Here is a 17,028-nt window from a genome sequence, read left to right as displayed (position 1 = left end):
AGTAGCTAAAATCACTGATTAATGGAAACATTAATACCAATTACTTTTAAACACTGAGTATCTTGGATCTCTTTCATGTAAAACACAACTTAAAAAATTAATGTACACGCAAAAGAAACTATGATGGCAAATGCCTTCTTAATTGAATAAGTGCTAGATTCTGAATGGTCGTTACAATCACATCTGACCTGAAAGAAGCTATTTATAATGGATTATTCAATTAACAAGCAATTAACCGGTAGCTTTTTAAAGTGCCATTGTCTTTCACTAAAAGGACTGTTCACACCAGATTGAATGAATTCAATCAAGTAAAAAAGAGTATTAGAAAGTGTTTGTTTAGCATGCCTGATTGTTAGAAATGTTACTTCAACAATATAGGTTGTGCAATGACTTAATACTCGTTAATTGGCTCCAAGTCAAATGCCTTAATTAAACTGTTACTCTAACATCATGATTGAACAAAAAGACTTAGCGATTCCCTTTCACACCTTTTCAAAATAATTAACAACTAGACTGGAGTATGTTCCATTGGCAGCTGAAAATCTTAGCATTTGTTTGATAACATCAACTTTGTTTAGAAAAGACTCTTTGCTTAGCGTCCATTCTTTTACTTTCAAGGTTAGGAAAAACAAATGTAACTTAAGACAGCCAAATCATGGATATCCATTGAGTTTGGTAAAATCCAGAAACTAACTTAACATTCATTTGTCAATGAAAGTAATTTAGGTAGAGGCAGGTCAGTTTATGGTTCCCCTTGAGAATCAAGGAAAACACCCAATGTTCATAATTTGATATTTAGAGTTGAAAATGCACAAACAGTTAATAAGATTTGATAGCACATTAATTCTTAAAATGTTATGTGATATTATTGTTTGCAGACATTATGTTAAAGTAGTTATGAAGTTTGGTAACTGATATGAGGAACCCATACTCCTTTTGATCCCTATCAATGTGTTGCCCTCGGTGCCAAAAAAAAACAGAGGAAAAAGAATCTGAACTGAGTAATTTCAAGTTGCAGGCAATTCTCATTCCCACACAGGGCTCATTATCATCTGAATTAAAAGTGTTTTGAAATATGTTTGTAAACCATTCCCAACATATATATGAGCCTTATATCAAGAGTTCACGCACTGTGGTCTGTCACTCACAAATTTGAAGAGAGAGAAGAAATGGCCACTTGTTTCTGTCCATCAATTATAATTACAATTTAAACCAATAAAGGTGTGGTTTAAGATGAGTTTCTGTGGTTGTGGCTTACAGAGAAAACAGCTCAAACATTCACCCATGTTGGAAAAAATAGCTCAAGATTAATAACCCTGAACACAAAAAGGATATTACATTTCATAGCTGTTAAATCCATCAACACAATCCAGTGTGCTGATACTGTGAAAGAAAGGAACTAGCAAAGCAGGCTGTGTTTTCAAGCAATAAAACTGGGCCATTTTCAGAAGCAAATGTTGAAGGTTATTTAATCCCTACACATCAACATTCTTCTCTTCTGTTTCAGTTATGAATGCGATTATTAAATAACTATTACAGGAACAATCTGACCTCACGTGAGGAAAGAGACACTCCTTATTCCAATAAATGGTTTACCTTTCACTTAGAATGACATATATTTCTTTGCTAAACAATGTTATCAGTTAATGATGTCTCACAAGCACAGGCTAATTATGTATACGCTCATCAGCCCTATTAATGCGTTATCGCCATACAAGGCAAATGGTTTCAAGGGAGATAACTGTGATTTACGTATTCAGCTAGCTGTCGAAAACTGAGAAACCATCCACTCATTCCTTAATATAGCACACTATCTTACACAACCTCTTTATTGCAAAGTTTATATTTGGGACTTTGACTGAGGACATGGCGATGGCATTTCGAAATCACGACCGGCACAGACACTATTAAACCACTTCCCGACAAGACGAAACAAGTCAGCCGCAATGTTTACAAATGAAACTGTTATAAAAACACTGCAACCGGACACCTGAGGGATTAGACATTCACCTTGACGCCATTATCTGATCTTTAATGAGTATTCTGAAACGAAATCAACTTTAATCTAGAGTGATTTTCACTGCACTGTGTATAAACGGCGAAAGGTAAAGTATGCGAGAGGAATTCTTATGACACCCTCACCTCTGTTTCACGAGCGTGAACGACCGGGACTATGTCTTGTCCTTGTTTATAAAACCAGTGTATTGCTAAGGTGCAACCACTGGCTGCTGCTATCATGTACAAACTCCTCCTTGGAACTGGTTGTTTAGTAAATATGCCCTCCTTCCATAATATAGGCCGCAAACTCCTCAGTAGGTCCCTGCATCTTCTCACCGCAGCCATTTTGCTTGTTAACGCACATGCGCAGAGAGCAGCCTAAGCCGCTACGATCATTGTATCATGAACCATTGGACAGTAAACAGTGCTAGCAACGATGAGCCATCAAACGGTAATTTTCTTTTAATTTCATTTGTTTACCATTATTTCAGTGACATGCGACTTACTTACCACCACTCATGCTGACATGCCACGCTTTTTTCTTTGCGTCCTGCCAGTTCTTAATAGATCAATCGTAACACTGATAGAGTACGTTTTGCCAGCTGTATACTGCACTGATAACTTATATTATTTTCGTGCCTGTCATTTCAAACCATCTGACATTTGAGATTATCACCATGACAGTTCATATTGAACTGAAACATATATAGTTTTCAACAACGACATTTGTGTGTTTCGTTCTTAAAGTATATTCTACTCTTGAAAACAGGAATTAAGTAAAGTGACAATAATCTGATCCATGGATAATAACGACATGTTTCAATACAGAACACACTAAGGAAGAGAAAAACAGGTAGATCGTGAGGTTATCTTGCAGTAACTTATATTAACAAACCGGTCCGTTCGATAAGTGGGTTGCCGCTAGTGCATATATATAGGCTTGTGTAAACTTCTGCCTGCCCAAGTCGCTTTTGCCTGTAGGTAAGAGAGCACAGGGTTGGAAAACTTTTATAATTACATGAAAAATTCTCAACTCCTGTGCAGTGGTCCCCAAGTAAATCATACGTAAACTAACTGTAGCTTCACATGAGATCGCCCATTTTCATTACCACGGCCCATTAAATGTTTTGATGAGACGTTAGTACATCGTGTGTGTCAGTTTTGCGAGATGTTCGCTTAAAGCATTGGTATCATTCCTCCTTGGTACGCGTCTCCTGCTAAAAAAACGGTTATTTCTCCTGCGGCGCTGAGTTTACACCGGTTCCAATGGAACTCTTCGAGTCGTCTCAAGTCCCGTCTCTGTTTTTACCCCTCGTGCACTGCGTGGCTGTTGAAACCACTGGGCTGGTTCATTCATGAAGCGCTCGTGTGTGGTTGAACAGACGAATCAACGGAATGCGTTAATCCAGTTACTGAATCGATGATAAATCACTTTAAACAGATAACGCTTATCACATTTTATTGTGTCCTTGATTTTTATCTCATAGTAAGCTGTGAAACAAATTACCGTTTTACCGTTCAGCAATAATTAATGCACTGAATATGTGTTTTCCCAATTTCCATTTGATCGTGGTTGCAACGATGCACACAAATCAACTTCGTAACGGGGTTTTTCTCTAAACATGTATTTATCAGCTGTGTAAATATTACATGTATCAAGGTCTAATAGCTTGTTGGAGGGAAGAATGTGTAAGCGAAGTTGATTTGTGTCCGTTTCACGTGCGCCCAGGAGTGACCAACTGTCATTGGCGTTAGCTCCCTCCTCCCCCACCCACACGCGCCGATGGTGGTACTTGAGGGGTAGGGTGCGGGCACATACTCAGGTGTGGCCCCCATCCTGACTGTCTTTGTCAGAAGCTCAAGCAGAGCGGCTTGAGGTCGCTTAGTCTCAAACCCACAGGGACCAGTGACTGTGTTCTTTGTGTATGTAAGTACAATCGCCATGTAGATACTCAGATACTTATTTTTTACAACTGACTTTCAAAGGAGATATACCGTTGACAAACTGATAGATTATTGTCAGTCTAGATCATGTCTAGACAGGTTTAGGTTTTAAATGTTCTCTTTCTCCTTTTCCAAATAAAATTAAATTTTAATATTCCATCGTAATCGCTCTAACGCATTTATTGTCCTGGGAACTCGTCATTGTCTTCCAACATCTTAAGAAATGTCTGTGTTAAAAGCATTAGTTAAATTTAGTTAAAGTGAAGACTGTATTTAAGGGATGGAGAAACACAAACAAAAGCAATGACGACCTGAACTAGTGCTTTTACAACCTCTCACTCCACGACAGGGTTAGCGTTTGTGATTGAAAATTTCATGGTTCTGTGAGCACGTGTGGCCGGCTGACGTTCGGCCAAGACGAGACAGTTCACATTCAGCAATGAGCACTATTAATGGTGTCAGCTATATGCTGTCTGGCTATCGGATCCCTACTGGGTTGTGGATGCCATCTGTAGAGTAGTGCTCTGTGGCCGCCAGTAGTACAACTGTTTTGTCGCTCAACATACCCGGTATTCACCAGTGTTCCGACTCACACTCCGAACGTCCTCACTGTTCACTGACTGCTGTGGGCGACGAGCATCCATTCGATTACATTTAGACTTAATAACTCAACGGCAGTATATAGGTAACTCCACGTGTATGTTAGAATGAAGGTAAGTCTTCCAATTGTGTTAGTAAATTCGCGGAATTGTCTTCAAATTTTAATAGCAAATTATCAGTCCAAAAATGTTTTTGGTTGCTGCTCGATCTCTCCGACGTTTACACAACCCTCACCGTCAGTTTTTAACTGTGTCAGCTGTTGAAGAACCATTAGGACTGTATGATGGTTAATCATCTCCGATAGTTTTTTTTTTTTTTTACATATTTAACGCTCGCCTGTTTCTATTTCAGATCGTCGGCAGAGCACAGTGGCCCTAGGTGTGTGTAAGACGTTCTCATGGGTGCGATATTGGTAGACGTGTACCAAGAAACCAATGGAGAGATAACCCACATGGCGGACTCAAGTGACCGGCCATGTTATAAATGTGTTATCCTCTGGAGAATGCTTGGACCAGTAAAGGAGTGTTACCAAATTTCAACAACGAAAAGGATCCGCTCAGAACCAAAGCGGTGTTTGTGAAGATTAACCTTGACAGTTGTGGATTACATTTGTGTGGTGTTCTACAGCTTTTATTTATTTATATATATGTATATGAATGTTCAAAGTATTCATGTGGTGGATATACCCTGTCATGTGATCGTTACCATACAGATTCTGGATAGGAGCTCTCTGAAGAGCTTTGCTCCATCCCACGTACCTAACTTTGATTCACGCACGCGAAGTGCATGGGATTCGTTGGTTTGCCGAGGCAATGAACTCCTTGTGTTTTTATGTTTCTATTGTTTGTTGTATGGTTGTCACAGAACAGAGCGGAACTGCATATACAAAGCCTAAACTTTCCGAACCCCCTATACCAAATTCACACCCTAGGTATTGGCAGGATTCTGTGAGACAATTACACCTGCAGAGCAAAAACAACTGGTATATTGCGATTACGAAGGATGGACATGTGTCTGGAAGTCGAGAAAAAGGAGAATCAGGTTAGTGGTGTTTATAATCTACATTCTCTTACATTTATACATTTGCGTATGATTTGTTCGTTTGTACAAACGGTATGACATCTGTCTTTATTTATTTGCCGATAGTGACAAAAGAATAGGAAGTAGTAGTGATCCCTGTCTAACACCACGTCAGAATGTTATTGATGAGGAGCCCCACAAACACATCAAACATGTTTGTCATAACATTCTTCTCTACGATTAATTTATATCTTCCCGAAACATCTGTGTTTCTCTGCAGCGAGTGTAATATGCTGTATAGAACATGTTCGGCACGTTTCACTTTCGTCGGTGTTAAAATTATTGTCATATCATAGTCGGCCAGTCCGACGAATTCCCCCATGAGTGTCTATTGCATATCTGAGCACGTTAAAAGAAGTCTCAGTGGTTATGTTCTCCTTAAATTCCAATTTTATTTTGATCTGCCGAATAAGTTGCGAGTACGCTAGTCTAGAAGTGCATGTTTCTGAGATGATAACGCTGACTGGCATCCTTTGAACGTGCGTTTCGCGCACTTGTCGTTCCAAAAGCAGTAGTTGCATGCGCTTAGAGCTGCAAAGATGACGGCCCACGTGTGTTCAACATGTCCCAAGATAGACAGGCGCCTTAGCTTCTCTAGGTGCACCGCTAAACAGTCTCATTTCTATTTCATCTCTCTTGGTTGATTTAATCTTTGACCTACACTGATGCGGATGATTTGAGTAAACACACGTTGAATGTATTGAACGCATCGCATAGTACATTGTTGCAATGTGATATTCATAATGCATGTAATTATAACGTGCTCGGATTTACAAGTGCTAGATAGTGTACCTTCATTGGTTATCCACCTGTAGGTGATGCTGATAGTATTTCATACATGTATGCGTACACATCGCTCTCCGGTTTAAAGGATAATTAACTACAGACTTCTACATGACCAGGTCGTTTCGATCAAAGATATCATTCATATTTTACGAACTTATGATTTTTACTGATTGTCATGCACCTATACGTTTTTCATTGTTTCGTGGACACTTATTTAGCTTGTGAGACGATGGGTCCGTAACGGACGAGTGATTCTGATCCGAGTAAGGGCACGCAGTGCTGTGTATTAACAGGAGTAAGTGATGTACGTTCGTGAGCCTTACCCCCTGTTTAACCTCATTGTGTAATGCATGACAAATTCACTTTGAAAGTTCAATGAACTCACGGGACCGATATATACCTCACAGAATTGTTTAGTCGGTATTAATACGCGAAACGTACAGTCTCAAGTGCCTAAGCATTTCAGCAACGTGAGGCAAAGTTAACGCCAATCTCTCCTTTGGAACCTACCCGCTTAACATGTAACTCGCATATGAACCGGGTAGACTGACTTGTATAGTCGCGACTAAGTGCAAATTTTCTTAGTGGGTGGTGTACCTGTGTTTAAGAATTATTTTCACACTGCCGGTAAGCTAATTACGGGTTACAGTGTGATTTGTGCCAGTGCATATACCCGTCTCATTACCGTACCCTGAAGTACAATATTCACTGGGGCTTTTGTCTGGTGCTATGTCGTTCTATGTACTATATCCCCGCTCTGTTTCCATACATCATGGACCAAGCTAGCGCCTCGTGGTGTCTAGGGGCTTTAAGCGACTAACTGCCCGTCGAGCCCTTTAATGATGGTAGGGCTGCTCGTACCGTATTGGCGATCACCTTTGTCAAAGAGCGATCGTGCGGAGTAAAATAGCGCCGATCCTCTTCCAGTTTGCCATGTGATGTGCAAAGCTCCTGTTTAATAGACATTTGTGTGGAGCAGACGACTTTTTCAGCTATCGTGAAGCAAGCCTGGGCGCGTCCTTCTCATGTGTTCGGAATTAACGATAGTGTCACCTTTAGCGGATATACGATACGGCTGAGTTCTTGGTCCATCGACCACGTTTGTCGTCGCGATCTACCTGTCACAACGTGCAACATTGCTGAATAAACCATTAAATGTTTGACAAATAGAGTCATTAAACGGAGTTGCCGAAACCCTAAGATATTTGATTGAAGGTTCCGTTAGGTTAACATGGTCTGTGAATCATGATTGGGCGAAACTGATGCGATTTGATAGCAATGTCTCCGAGAAACGTCCCTCTGTGGGTTAAAACACCCGATTGTCAACTGTCCACTATAGCCATTATAATTTGATCTGATACTTTATGTTCATAATCAACGAACTGCCATGTCATGCAAAGGTAGGTATTGGTTCTGACCAGCAACAGGATCAGAAATCAGTCCACATTACCACGATGAAATTCCACACATCTTTCAACCTAATTCAAATATTACATTAGCTGCAATTTAGATTTTACCCCTCTCCCCAACAGCTTTTATTTGACATATCATTGTGAATCTCATATCCGTGATGTGAAATTTACCAATGCTTGCTTGAGTAGTCAGGAGTCATTTGGTGTAAAACTCACTGAGAACTAGACGGCTCTTTCAAACAGGTGCCATCTCCGCCATCCCCCAGCTATTAAGTAATGTCTAACACACTCTCCAGGAATGATTTCGCAAAAAATGCGTGCATTATGGATTCATTCAGCCGGATTGTAAGTGATATTGATATTAATACTTCTTCATATCATGTACGACTACTGCCGAATGTCTGACCGAAGGGTCCACCAGACTGCCCCGGCCGTGCTTTGTTTTCCGAGTGCCCAGAACCGATCTCGGTTTAGTTGTCAAGTACTATAAGGAATCTGTGTTATTAACTCTCAGCGATAACGCGAGCGTGTTATGACGCTGCAACATGATAGTGGATAGGCGGCTATCTGAATGCAAAACCGTGGTAGACACATTCACACTCTGTTGACGATCAGAATCACTATACGTGCCAATGAGTTATGCATGCACAAAGTCTTAATCATCCCTTACGTATCCTTCTGAACGATGTGCTAATGATTCACGCCAGTAGAAACTAAATTCAATACTCTTCAAAACATTACAGCTGTCAGTCAGTCCCGGTATGTCTGGCGTTGCAGCCAATATGTTTGGTAATTGTTTGCTTTCCTCTCAAAGGCAAAACACCCTGTAGTTATTTTTGTATGGATTTTTCATTTTCCTAAATCAGCGGAGTACAATAAAGGTTCGATTTATACAGAGTGGCTATTTTTGGTCTGACTGGTCTTTCGTGGTGCCATTTTGGCAATAACTATTGACAGGCGAGCGCTTCAGGAGTTCGTATCGCCCGTAGCCGTCACAGTGCAGAGGTAGATGTCGGACCCGTCTCGTTGTAAGAACCCTAGAGACTTTGACAGCCCTGACCAGGGCATTTGACTCGGACGGCACCCAATAGCCTACGGTGGATTATCAACCGTGAATAACTATCACGGCCATGGCAATCTCTCCTCAGTGTGGTCTGCGAAATTCGCGCACGATATATGATGCTTTGTCTCAATGTTTCGCCTCGACGTTTGAATCTGACGCTGCCCTTGCGTTACGCGCCGTCACGGAAAGTCGTCGCCCTCAGGGCAACTGGGGCAATTATGGGATAGTCAATACACAAGATCCTATTCACACGATCTAGCTTAGGATTTGGCTTCAATTTGCCCAATGAAACAGATTAACTTTAAAGTGACAGTATCTGACCCACGTCGAACCTCGTCTCGTTTTAGGTCGCGTAAGTTTGCAAGCCTCCCACGGGGCCTTGTTTGGGCCACAACAATCAAACCTTGTCTAACTCTTTGCTGGGTAAAATTCAAACGCAGAAGAATGTTTCCACCTTTGAATGAAGTACTCAGAATCAATTAATCAATAATTATTTACATCCATCGACAGAATTACGCCGTCTTAAAATAGCCTATTCATCTGTTTGCATGTAAATACATTTTGTCACAACATTTATGGTAATAATAAATTATTGATTATCCGTAAAGTCTTCAGAAATAAAAACTGGCATACCGGATATCGTCTGCTTGCATTCATTTACGTCACGTCACGTGCCTTTCGGAGCAGACGTTAAATATTACGTCATTAAGTACCTTATATCATGTAATCGATCAAAATCTTGACAAATCGATTCCGTACGGGCGTGTCTTAATGGTTGCACCTGTCAGATCTGTGACATGAATCGAAAAGTCGCCTGTCATTAGAAATACGGAAGCGTTCTTCACGCAGTGAGCAAGCCGTGACTAACTAGTCCCATAACTAGACATCGGCACTACAAGCTTACTACATTACTCCAATGTGGGGCCGTGTCATTTCGGCACTGTAGTATTCAGGGTCACACTCACCCCTTTGGGTTAATTTTAGACGTCAATTGCCAACTGAAATAGCTTTATTCGCTGAAAACACTCTGCGCTAGCATTCCTACAACCTTTTCTTCGATTGGTCGTGCATTTCGAATACTGCAATACAATAACTGAGAAACCTGATTCGAATATGTTTCATGTACACACCTGAATTAAAAAATGTTGCTGAATTTGACCTTGGACGTATCTGTAACCTGTTGTCAGTACACGACTTTCGATGCAACCAGAAAGCAAGGCTGAACGTAATACACGCTGACTTAAACCACCTCCTGATGTTACATTAATGGGTGTTATGTAAGTGGTGACCCTGTGGGGTGGGGTAGTGGCTAGGTTATCTACAGCTTGCCTGTAATGGTAAGCGCCCGGACATGGCCTGAGAACGTGTATACAGGGCCTGTTTACTTAGAGAATACAAACACAGCCTGTGGCAATATTATCAGTCATGACCAACTAGCCTTATTGGTCAAGGTAACCGTTCCGGCCTTATTGGCTTGTGTCGTGTTCTATTCCTGAGAAACATTAGCGTTTCCTTGTTGATACAGTGGTGTCAACAGACCTGTCGGTTTCCGTGTTGCACAATCCGGAACACAACAGAGGCGATACTCAAGGTTATGTAGGCGTGGTTGTAACATCTTAATGAAGTTGGCACACAACTTACCTTCTTTGTGTCAATTTTGCATTTTCATACAAGACGTCAGGGACAGTTAATCCAAAGAGCTGAAACACATCTCCCGTAGAAATGCACACCTCGCGGTACGCGTGAGTCACACATATGTCTGATACTTCTCCCATTCAACCTTTAAGTAACTTGAATTCTTTAACTCCAAGTCATCAGTTGGGAAACTTACTTGGAAATGTAACAAATTACCAATCTTCTTACACGAGCTGTTCAAACGGACTGTTCTGTTCCACGCCGGCTCAACAATATGTAAGTAATTGTCTGTATGTATAATGACAGCTCATCTAATGACTGTACAATGTATTTGGGGTGATAATGCAATCGTCTATTTTTATCGATTACAGAAGTTCCTAATCAGTATCATACACACATCATGTTAGCAGCTTGTCCATATCAAGCAAGGGCACGTACATATCAAAGGGACTGTCGATCAGGCGTGCACCTTGCGTAGTTAGACGTGTTGGTTACGTACATCAATAGCGCGTGAATTTCATTGTCAGCATATTGGATATCAGACCACAATTTCTACTATCATAAAGGATAGAATACCCTTAAAGTATAGAATTACGGAGATATGTATTCATGGTGTGTCAGATATCTTTCGCTTGTGAAACTAAACGTATGAAGGTGATTGCATACTTTGGTTACAAATGTCGCGAATAAGACACTGAGTGATTGATCGACTGTTTATGATCATCGATGGTTATATGTATGTGTGTACACAAGTGTCTTTTTGTCCTACGACCTTCTTATTTTTTGTTATGTTGTTATGCTGTCTCGTAGCTCCATTTTCATAAACCTGTCAGGATATGTTTGTATTGACGGTTTTAACGTGTCAGGATAAAACAGTTTAAACCGGAGTTATGAAAAGGGGTTGTTTGATTTCTGCTTTGAACTCATTGTGTCAGTTATATACTTATAAATCCTTGTCACTATTGTACAGTCGAACCCCATTGTCTCGAACTCGGTTGAGACGAATTCTCGGATGTGTCGAACTGACATCTCTGTATGTTGCTACTTATGCTAGAGAACGACCCCAGCCACGCTCCCGACCCACAAGGCATTCGTAACGTTACGACCTGTCGTAACTCTACATGTTATCGTGGTCTTACGAATGCCATAGCACTACCAACGCTCAGGGTTCCGATACACAAACGTTTCATAGCGCTACGATATTCGTGAGCCTGTGGTAAACTATAGGGTTACGACGGGTCGTATCGTTAGGAACGCTTTGTGAAATGGGACCTAGGAGTATCGGCGGACAACTGCTACACTAACCCATGTAGATGTATGGAGTGTACAGGGATTTTTTTACCTCAATAAATGCTTCTAAGTGCACACCGCAGTAAGCTTTCCAGGAATGTTCAATGAGATTTAGTGTATGGAGCATGTTGGTGGCAACAAAGCACGTAGGCTTGCCTGTCAGTCCCGTCACATGACTTTTCTTATTTGATATATACACGTAAGCTCTTCAGTGTGCGGGGGAGATATTTGTCATCAACAAATATAATTCTAAGTGGGAGTACCCGAGCCCACAGTGCAGATACCTACGCGTATTTCTCAAACTTGATTTGACTTTTTTTCCGTCAGTGAGTGATCTATACGATCAATATTTCATATATTCTCACGTGATTTAGTACACGGTCGACCTCGCATATATCCTCGACGTAAGTACCGATTTATCACGAGATTACGGCTTCTTGTCTTGTCTCCGGATCGGAGAGATAGTTGAAATTAACACCCCAGGAGCGATCCCCGGGCCAAATGGCCATGTTGTCTGATTAAGTGAGACTTCGTAAACACTTATACTTAATCACTCGATACGATTGATGTAAGTCCTTCCACAAACAAACATGTCAGCTTATTATGGATTCTGGCTGTTCAGAACTACAAGGGCTATCAAAGATCGAATGTCCTCGAGTTATCTTGGTTCGTCAACTGACCCGAACAACTTCGAGTGACTGACAGCAAACGTACACGCAACGGCATTTATAAATACATACATGCTGAATACCGCATTTGACATTATGTATCGTGTTATCAACGGAACATGATAAGATAGTTAACCGTTTTCGTATCGGTCCAATACAATGCAGGATGTGTACTGAATTAACGGAACTGATCCACACAAGGGAGATAACCCCAATCATGTATATCAAGGTCACATGGTCGCATGTTTAGGTGTTAGGAACAATGAGCACATTCAGTTTATCCGTGTGTAAACATTATCAAGAATGCCATTCATATATATAAGAAGAAACTGAGATGTGTGTGAACAAGCGGGCACAACAGATGATTGTGATACTCGTCTGTATGGACACGAACACTGGCCATTTGTGCTTAGTCTTAACCGAACTTCCGCTTATGAAACAATCAGATGACACATTGCTAAGATTTACGACAAGAGCTGAATTGTTTTCTACCTAGTTTATGAACTTGCAAAATGTTTCTAAAAAGTAACCGCCGTTTCTTTTTTTCCAGCTGTACTTATCATGACAAGCGGAATCAACAAAACTGTTGCCATGAAAGGGAGACACGCAAACAAGTTCCTGTGCGTGAATAACGACTCCAAGGTGTATGCAAGTGTAAGTATCACGTAAACACTTCCGTTTGACAGTCTCCAGCTAAATGAATTATAAATAAAGCTGGGTCTACCTTGTGCATTTTACTTTTATGACCACCTTGTTTTTTAGTGCTTGAACGATAATCTACTCAAACGGATCTTTCAAAGTTGTTACCTTCTTAAGTCTAAAACATACTTTTCACATTTGATATTTCATTGCTTGATCAGGTAGCCTAATGGTTAAAGCCTTTTGAGTACAGATGAACCTCTTCCTTCTCATTTCCAGTAATTAGTTAGTAATCAGCTGTTGTTTGTCTCCAGGATACGCCGAACGAACGCCACTGCTACTTTGTCGAAGAGTACAACACTAACGACTACAACATGTACCGTCACTCCTTTCATCGCCGTGGCGACCGGAAGGTCTACCTCGCCATTGACGACGATGGCACTATTAGGCTCGGCAACTCAACTGACAACATGAGAATCTATTTCTTGCCGCTCGAACCAAAAAAAGACTCTGTGTCAACCCATTCATCTTTGGTGACGACAACTACTACGGTGGCGACAACAACTCTTTCAACGTCTACGGTCCCACCTGTAAAGCGGAGACTTGAAAGAACTCGTAAACGCCGACGGCGGTGGTGCAAACTTTTAATTAGAGGTCGTTTAGAAAAAAAGCCTGATAAATATAAGGACAGGTGTAAACATGATTGTGAAATTCTTCATAAAATGTTAGACAATCCAAAGCGATACAAGAGAAAATGTGAGAAACAAAGAAAGAAAAGGAGAAACAGGAACAGAAAGAAGCGAGGTCGTGGTCGGGGCCGTGGATCACGTGGCCGCAGACCCACCCGCCATGACCACGACAATAAGAAAAGGCATCGCCACCACCGTGGGAGGGGACGTGTGCGCCAGAGGACTGTAAAGACGGCGTCGTCGCAAACACATAACGACAGCGTTACGTGACGTGACGTCATGGTCAATGTTGGTAATTAAATGTCCCCTCTAAAATGTGCTATGAAGGAGTCAAGTTGTGGCCCGGAAATGGTACTTGACTTCCGGTCCGAGACGCAAGCCATGTGTGATAATTTATTGTGTTTGATTGTCATGGAAACGAAGGGATATGACATGGAACAAAAAGACTTCGTTTCTTGGATTGTGTCAAAGAACGTGTTTTGACACAATCTTGTACAAAACCGTCCACATCATACTGTTCTTGCCGGCCACGTGTCTGAAGCCAAGGTGGACATTCTACGCATGTGTGAAGTGACGTATTTTCACGTGACATCTCTACGCTGACATGTGACTTCATGTCACCGACCCACAGAACAGTGCGTCAGTTGGATTTGTGTACAATTATGTAACATACTCATCCATCGCCAAAGTCACCTCATACTTAAATCATAATTTCATTGAAGTAATCGTCATGCTCATTCTGCGCCTTTTAAATTTCACCTGAATCTCTGGAGGAAAGAGATATAGTTATTTTCCGAAAAGACATTGAACGTGCAATAACCGAACATGCTCGACATACTATTAGCTGTATTATTATATTATATTGTACATACCATGAAAAATCTCTTGTTATTTTTCCATTGTATATTGGAAGTAATCCGCAGATTCAGTGGTGTATTTTCATATTTAACTTAAATATTACAATCAAACATTTTCACGAAGAAAAACACCCATGCAACCTTGCTTCGAACAGACAGAATCTGAACAGGACGGAGGTGGCTCTGTCGTGTAAGTCGCCGGAATTGGTTATGCAGGGATCAATCCCATCCCAGAAACCACCAATAGCCGATCTGTCAGCCGCATATACTCGGGCTCGTGGGTGTGATCAAGTCTAAAATGCTTTGAAAGTTTAAGAACTGCATCACTTGGGGCTGCTTCCAACATTTAACATATGCACCAAACTTTAACTGGAATACCATACAAAGTCCAGTGGTTAAAGCGTTCGCTCGTCACGCCGCAGGCCCGGGTTCGATTCGCTATTTCTGGTGTCCCCCTGCCGCGATATTGCTAGAATATTGCGACGGCGGCGGGAAACTAAACTCACTCACTGTACAAATCATTGGGAGGAGTATGGGACACTAGAAGCTACTTGAGAGTGGTTTTATGACAAAGGAAGAATTGGTTATGAGATCCGTGGAGTTGCACATCAATGCTGTTCGTGTCGGCGTCCTAGCGATGTACTGTTTCTCCTGTATCCCAGCCATATGGTGGCCGTCTGCGAATAATCGTGTCTGTACGAGACGATCATGTGATTAAGAGCATGAGCATCGATCTACACAATTGGGATCCGATGTCTTACTGTTCAACATTGATGCAATGCGCAATTGTTCTTGCATTAAGTGGTTGAAAACCGACGTGAAAGATGAAGAAAGAAGTACAATCATCGTCAGATGTAAGAGGCTGCTTTCAGACCACCTAATTAGAAAAAGTTAACTTGTTAAAAAACATTCATGATTCCTTTGTCTTTCGGATAATTACCGGTCCTTAATGAATAATTTCATGGACAAAACCGATTATTTCTTTGAGCAAGGTTTAATCGTGGTCTTAACAAATGTCAAGGTCACCGTATCAAACCAGAAATACATATCAGGGCCTCCTTTCACAAAGCACTCTGGTGATCGTAAGTCACTAAAGTAAGTTAGTGCAATGTTAAAGAATGGGAGTTACGTTAGCCTGAGTAAAGGTTGCTTCATGAATGGGGCCCCTGTTCGATACCAACGGATGGATAGTATAAACTACTACTATAGCATCAAACACAAGTGGACATAGCCGACCATGCTGCATTTTGAAATCTGAACTACTTTTTCACATCCACTGACACCAGTGTCGTTTCCATGTAGAATTTTTCTCCAGTGACTATTGTTTTACGCCGCTGAATGCAATATTGCAGCTAGACCACGGCGATCTGTATGTTAGTGAGTGGCGTGACCTACTATTCCCTTTGTCGGGTAGACAGGCCATGCAATCAACCAGGTCATGTTTTGATGTTGGCCGGAAGTCACTCGCATAATGCATCTCGGTTCTGCAATCATGTGACAAAACACAACTACAACACCTGCCTTGACTGTGCATGATTTTTGAAAGTGTTGTACAAAACGCTTAGTTTTTATGCGGCTGGGTTTGGGGGTTATTAGGTTTGCACAGAATGTGCTTTTTAAATTTCCTGCTACACTCTGCTGGTTACACAGTTTTAGCAAGAGCAGAATCACCCGACGTGTGTTTCGATGCCCGTTCAATTAAGACCCAACTTTTCACACAATACATTTATACAGACAAAAGTTGAAGAAAGCGAAAGTTGATGGTGAGACTCGATTATTGGTTTGGCCAATAGCAAGTGCCACTTGTGTCTTTCGAATTAGCCAGGTAACCCTTAATAGTCGAGTACACTATTGGGCGTCCAATAATTGGCGTCCATGCTGACTCTGGAGTACGTTGACGTAATTTGAAAGAGAACAAATCGCCAATTAACTGCCTGGTTGGTCATGTAATTTGAGGGGCGGTGGGGTAGGTTAGTGGTTAGTGGATCGGAGGGCAACAAAGTGAGAAGCCAAATGTCTGGCTTCCCCGGCAGTGATATTGTTTTAAAATACTATTAATAACCCCCTCCCCTTTTACATTAATCACTCAGAGACCGCGCTAGAGTTGTGATGGTTTTCGCACTCTTTGGTAATATGCTAACCGAACGTTTGCCGGGGGTAACAGCTGAAGGTTACTGCAGTCAAGGGGATGCCTTTTGTCTACATTCTCCATCTATTAATTTATGAATGAACCATCGTTTAAAGATTACTTCCACTATCAAGCTTGGGATAAGTGAGCATGTTTACACGTCGCTTTTTACCAATATTCTACCAACATAACGGTGGGGGACATGGAAATGGGCTGTACACATTTTATCGTTCTGGGGA

The 17,028-nt window shown here is 41.3% G+C and overlaps 2 protein-coding genes across 9 annotated transcripts in view; one reads left to right on the top strand and one right to left on the bottom strand.

The window, feature by feature from the left end:
- LOC137273911 (calcium uptake protein 3, mitochondrial-like) overlaps positions 1-2,372 on the bottom strand; it is a 92,795-nt gene extending 90,423 nt beyond the window's left edge. For 2 of the 4 annotated variants that reach the window (XM_067806814.1, XM_067806815.1), the window contains exon 1: positions 2,143-2,372. In XM_067806814.1, coding sequence (XP_067662915.1) covers positions 2,143-2,343 — 201 coding nt within the window. In that variant the 5' untranslated portion in view covers positions 2,344-2,372. The remainder of the gene's footprint in view (positions 1-2,142) is intronic. The other 2 variants (XM_067806812.1, XM_067806813.1) reach the window with 1 other exon arrangement.
- Positions 1-14,685, top strand: part of LOC137273913 (uncharacterized) — a 35,097-nt gene extending 20,412 nt beyond the window's left edge. For 3 of the 5 annotated variants that reach the window (XM_067806821.1, XM_067806818.1, XM_067806817.1), the window contains exons 2-4: positions 4,894-5,583; positions 13,027-13,130; positions 13,430-14,685. In XM_067806821.1, coding sequence (XP_067662922.1) covers positions 5,355-5,583; positions 13,027-13,130; positions 13,430-14,074 — 978 coding nt within the window. In that variant the 5' untranslated portion in view covers positions 4,894-5,354 and the 3' untranslated portion in view covers positions 14,075-14,685. Of the gene's footprint in view, positions 1-2,388; positions 2,450-4,454; positions 4,656-4,893; positions 5,584-13,026; positions 13,131-13,429 lie in introns of those variants that run through there. The other 2 variants (XM_067806816.1, XM_067806820.1) reach the window with 2 other exon arrangements.
- The last annotated feature ends 2,343 nt before the right edge of the window (positions 14,686-17,028 follow it).

The sequence above is a fragment of the Haliotis asinina genome, chromosome 2 (assembly GCF_037392515.1).
Source record: "Haliotis asinina isolate JCU_RB_2024 chromosome 2, JCU_Hal_asi_v2, whole genome shotgun sequence".
Taxonomy (NCBI): domain Eukaryota; kingdom Metazoa; phylum Mollusca; class Gastropoda; order Lepetellida; family Haliotidae; genus Haliotis; species Haliotis asinina.
This window is presented reverse-complemented; position numbering and strand designations above follow the sequence as displayed.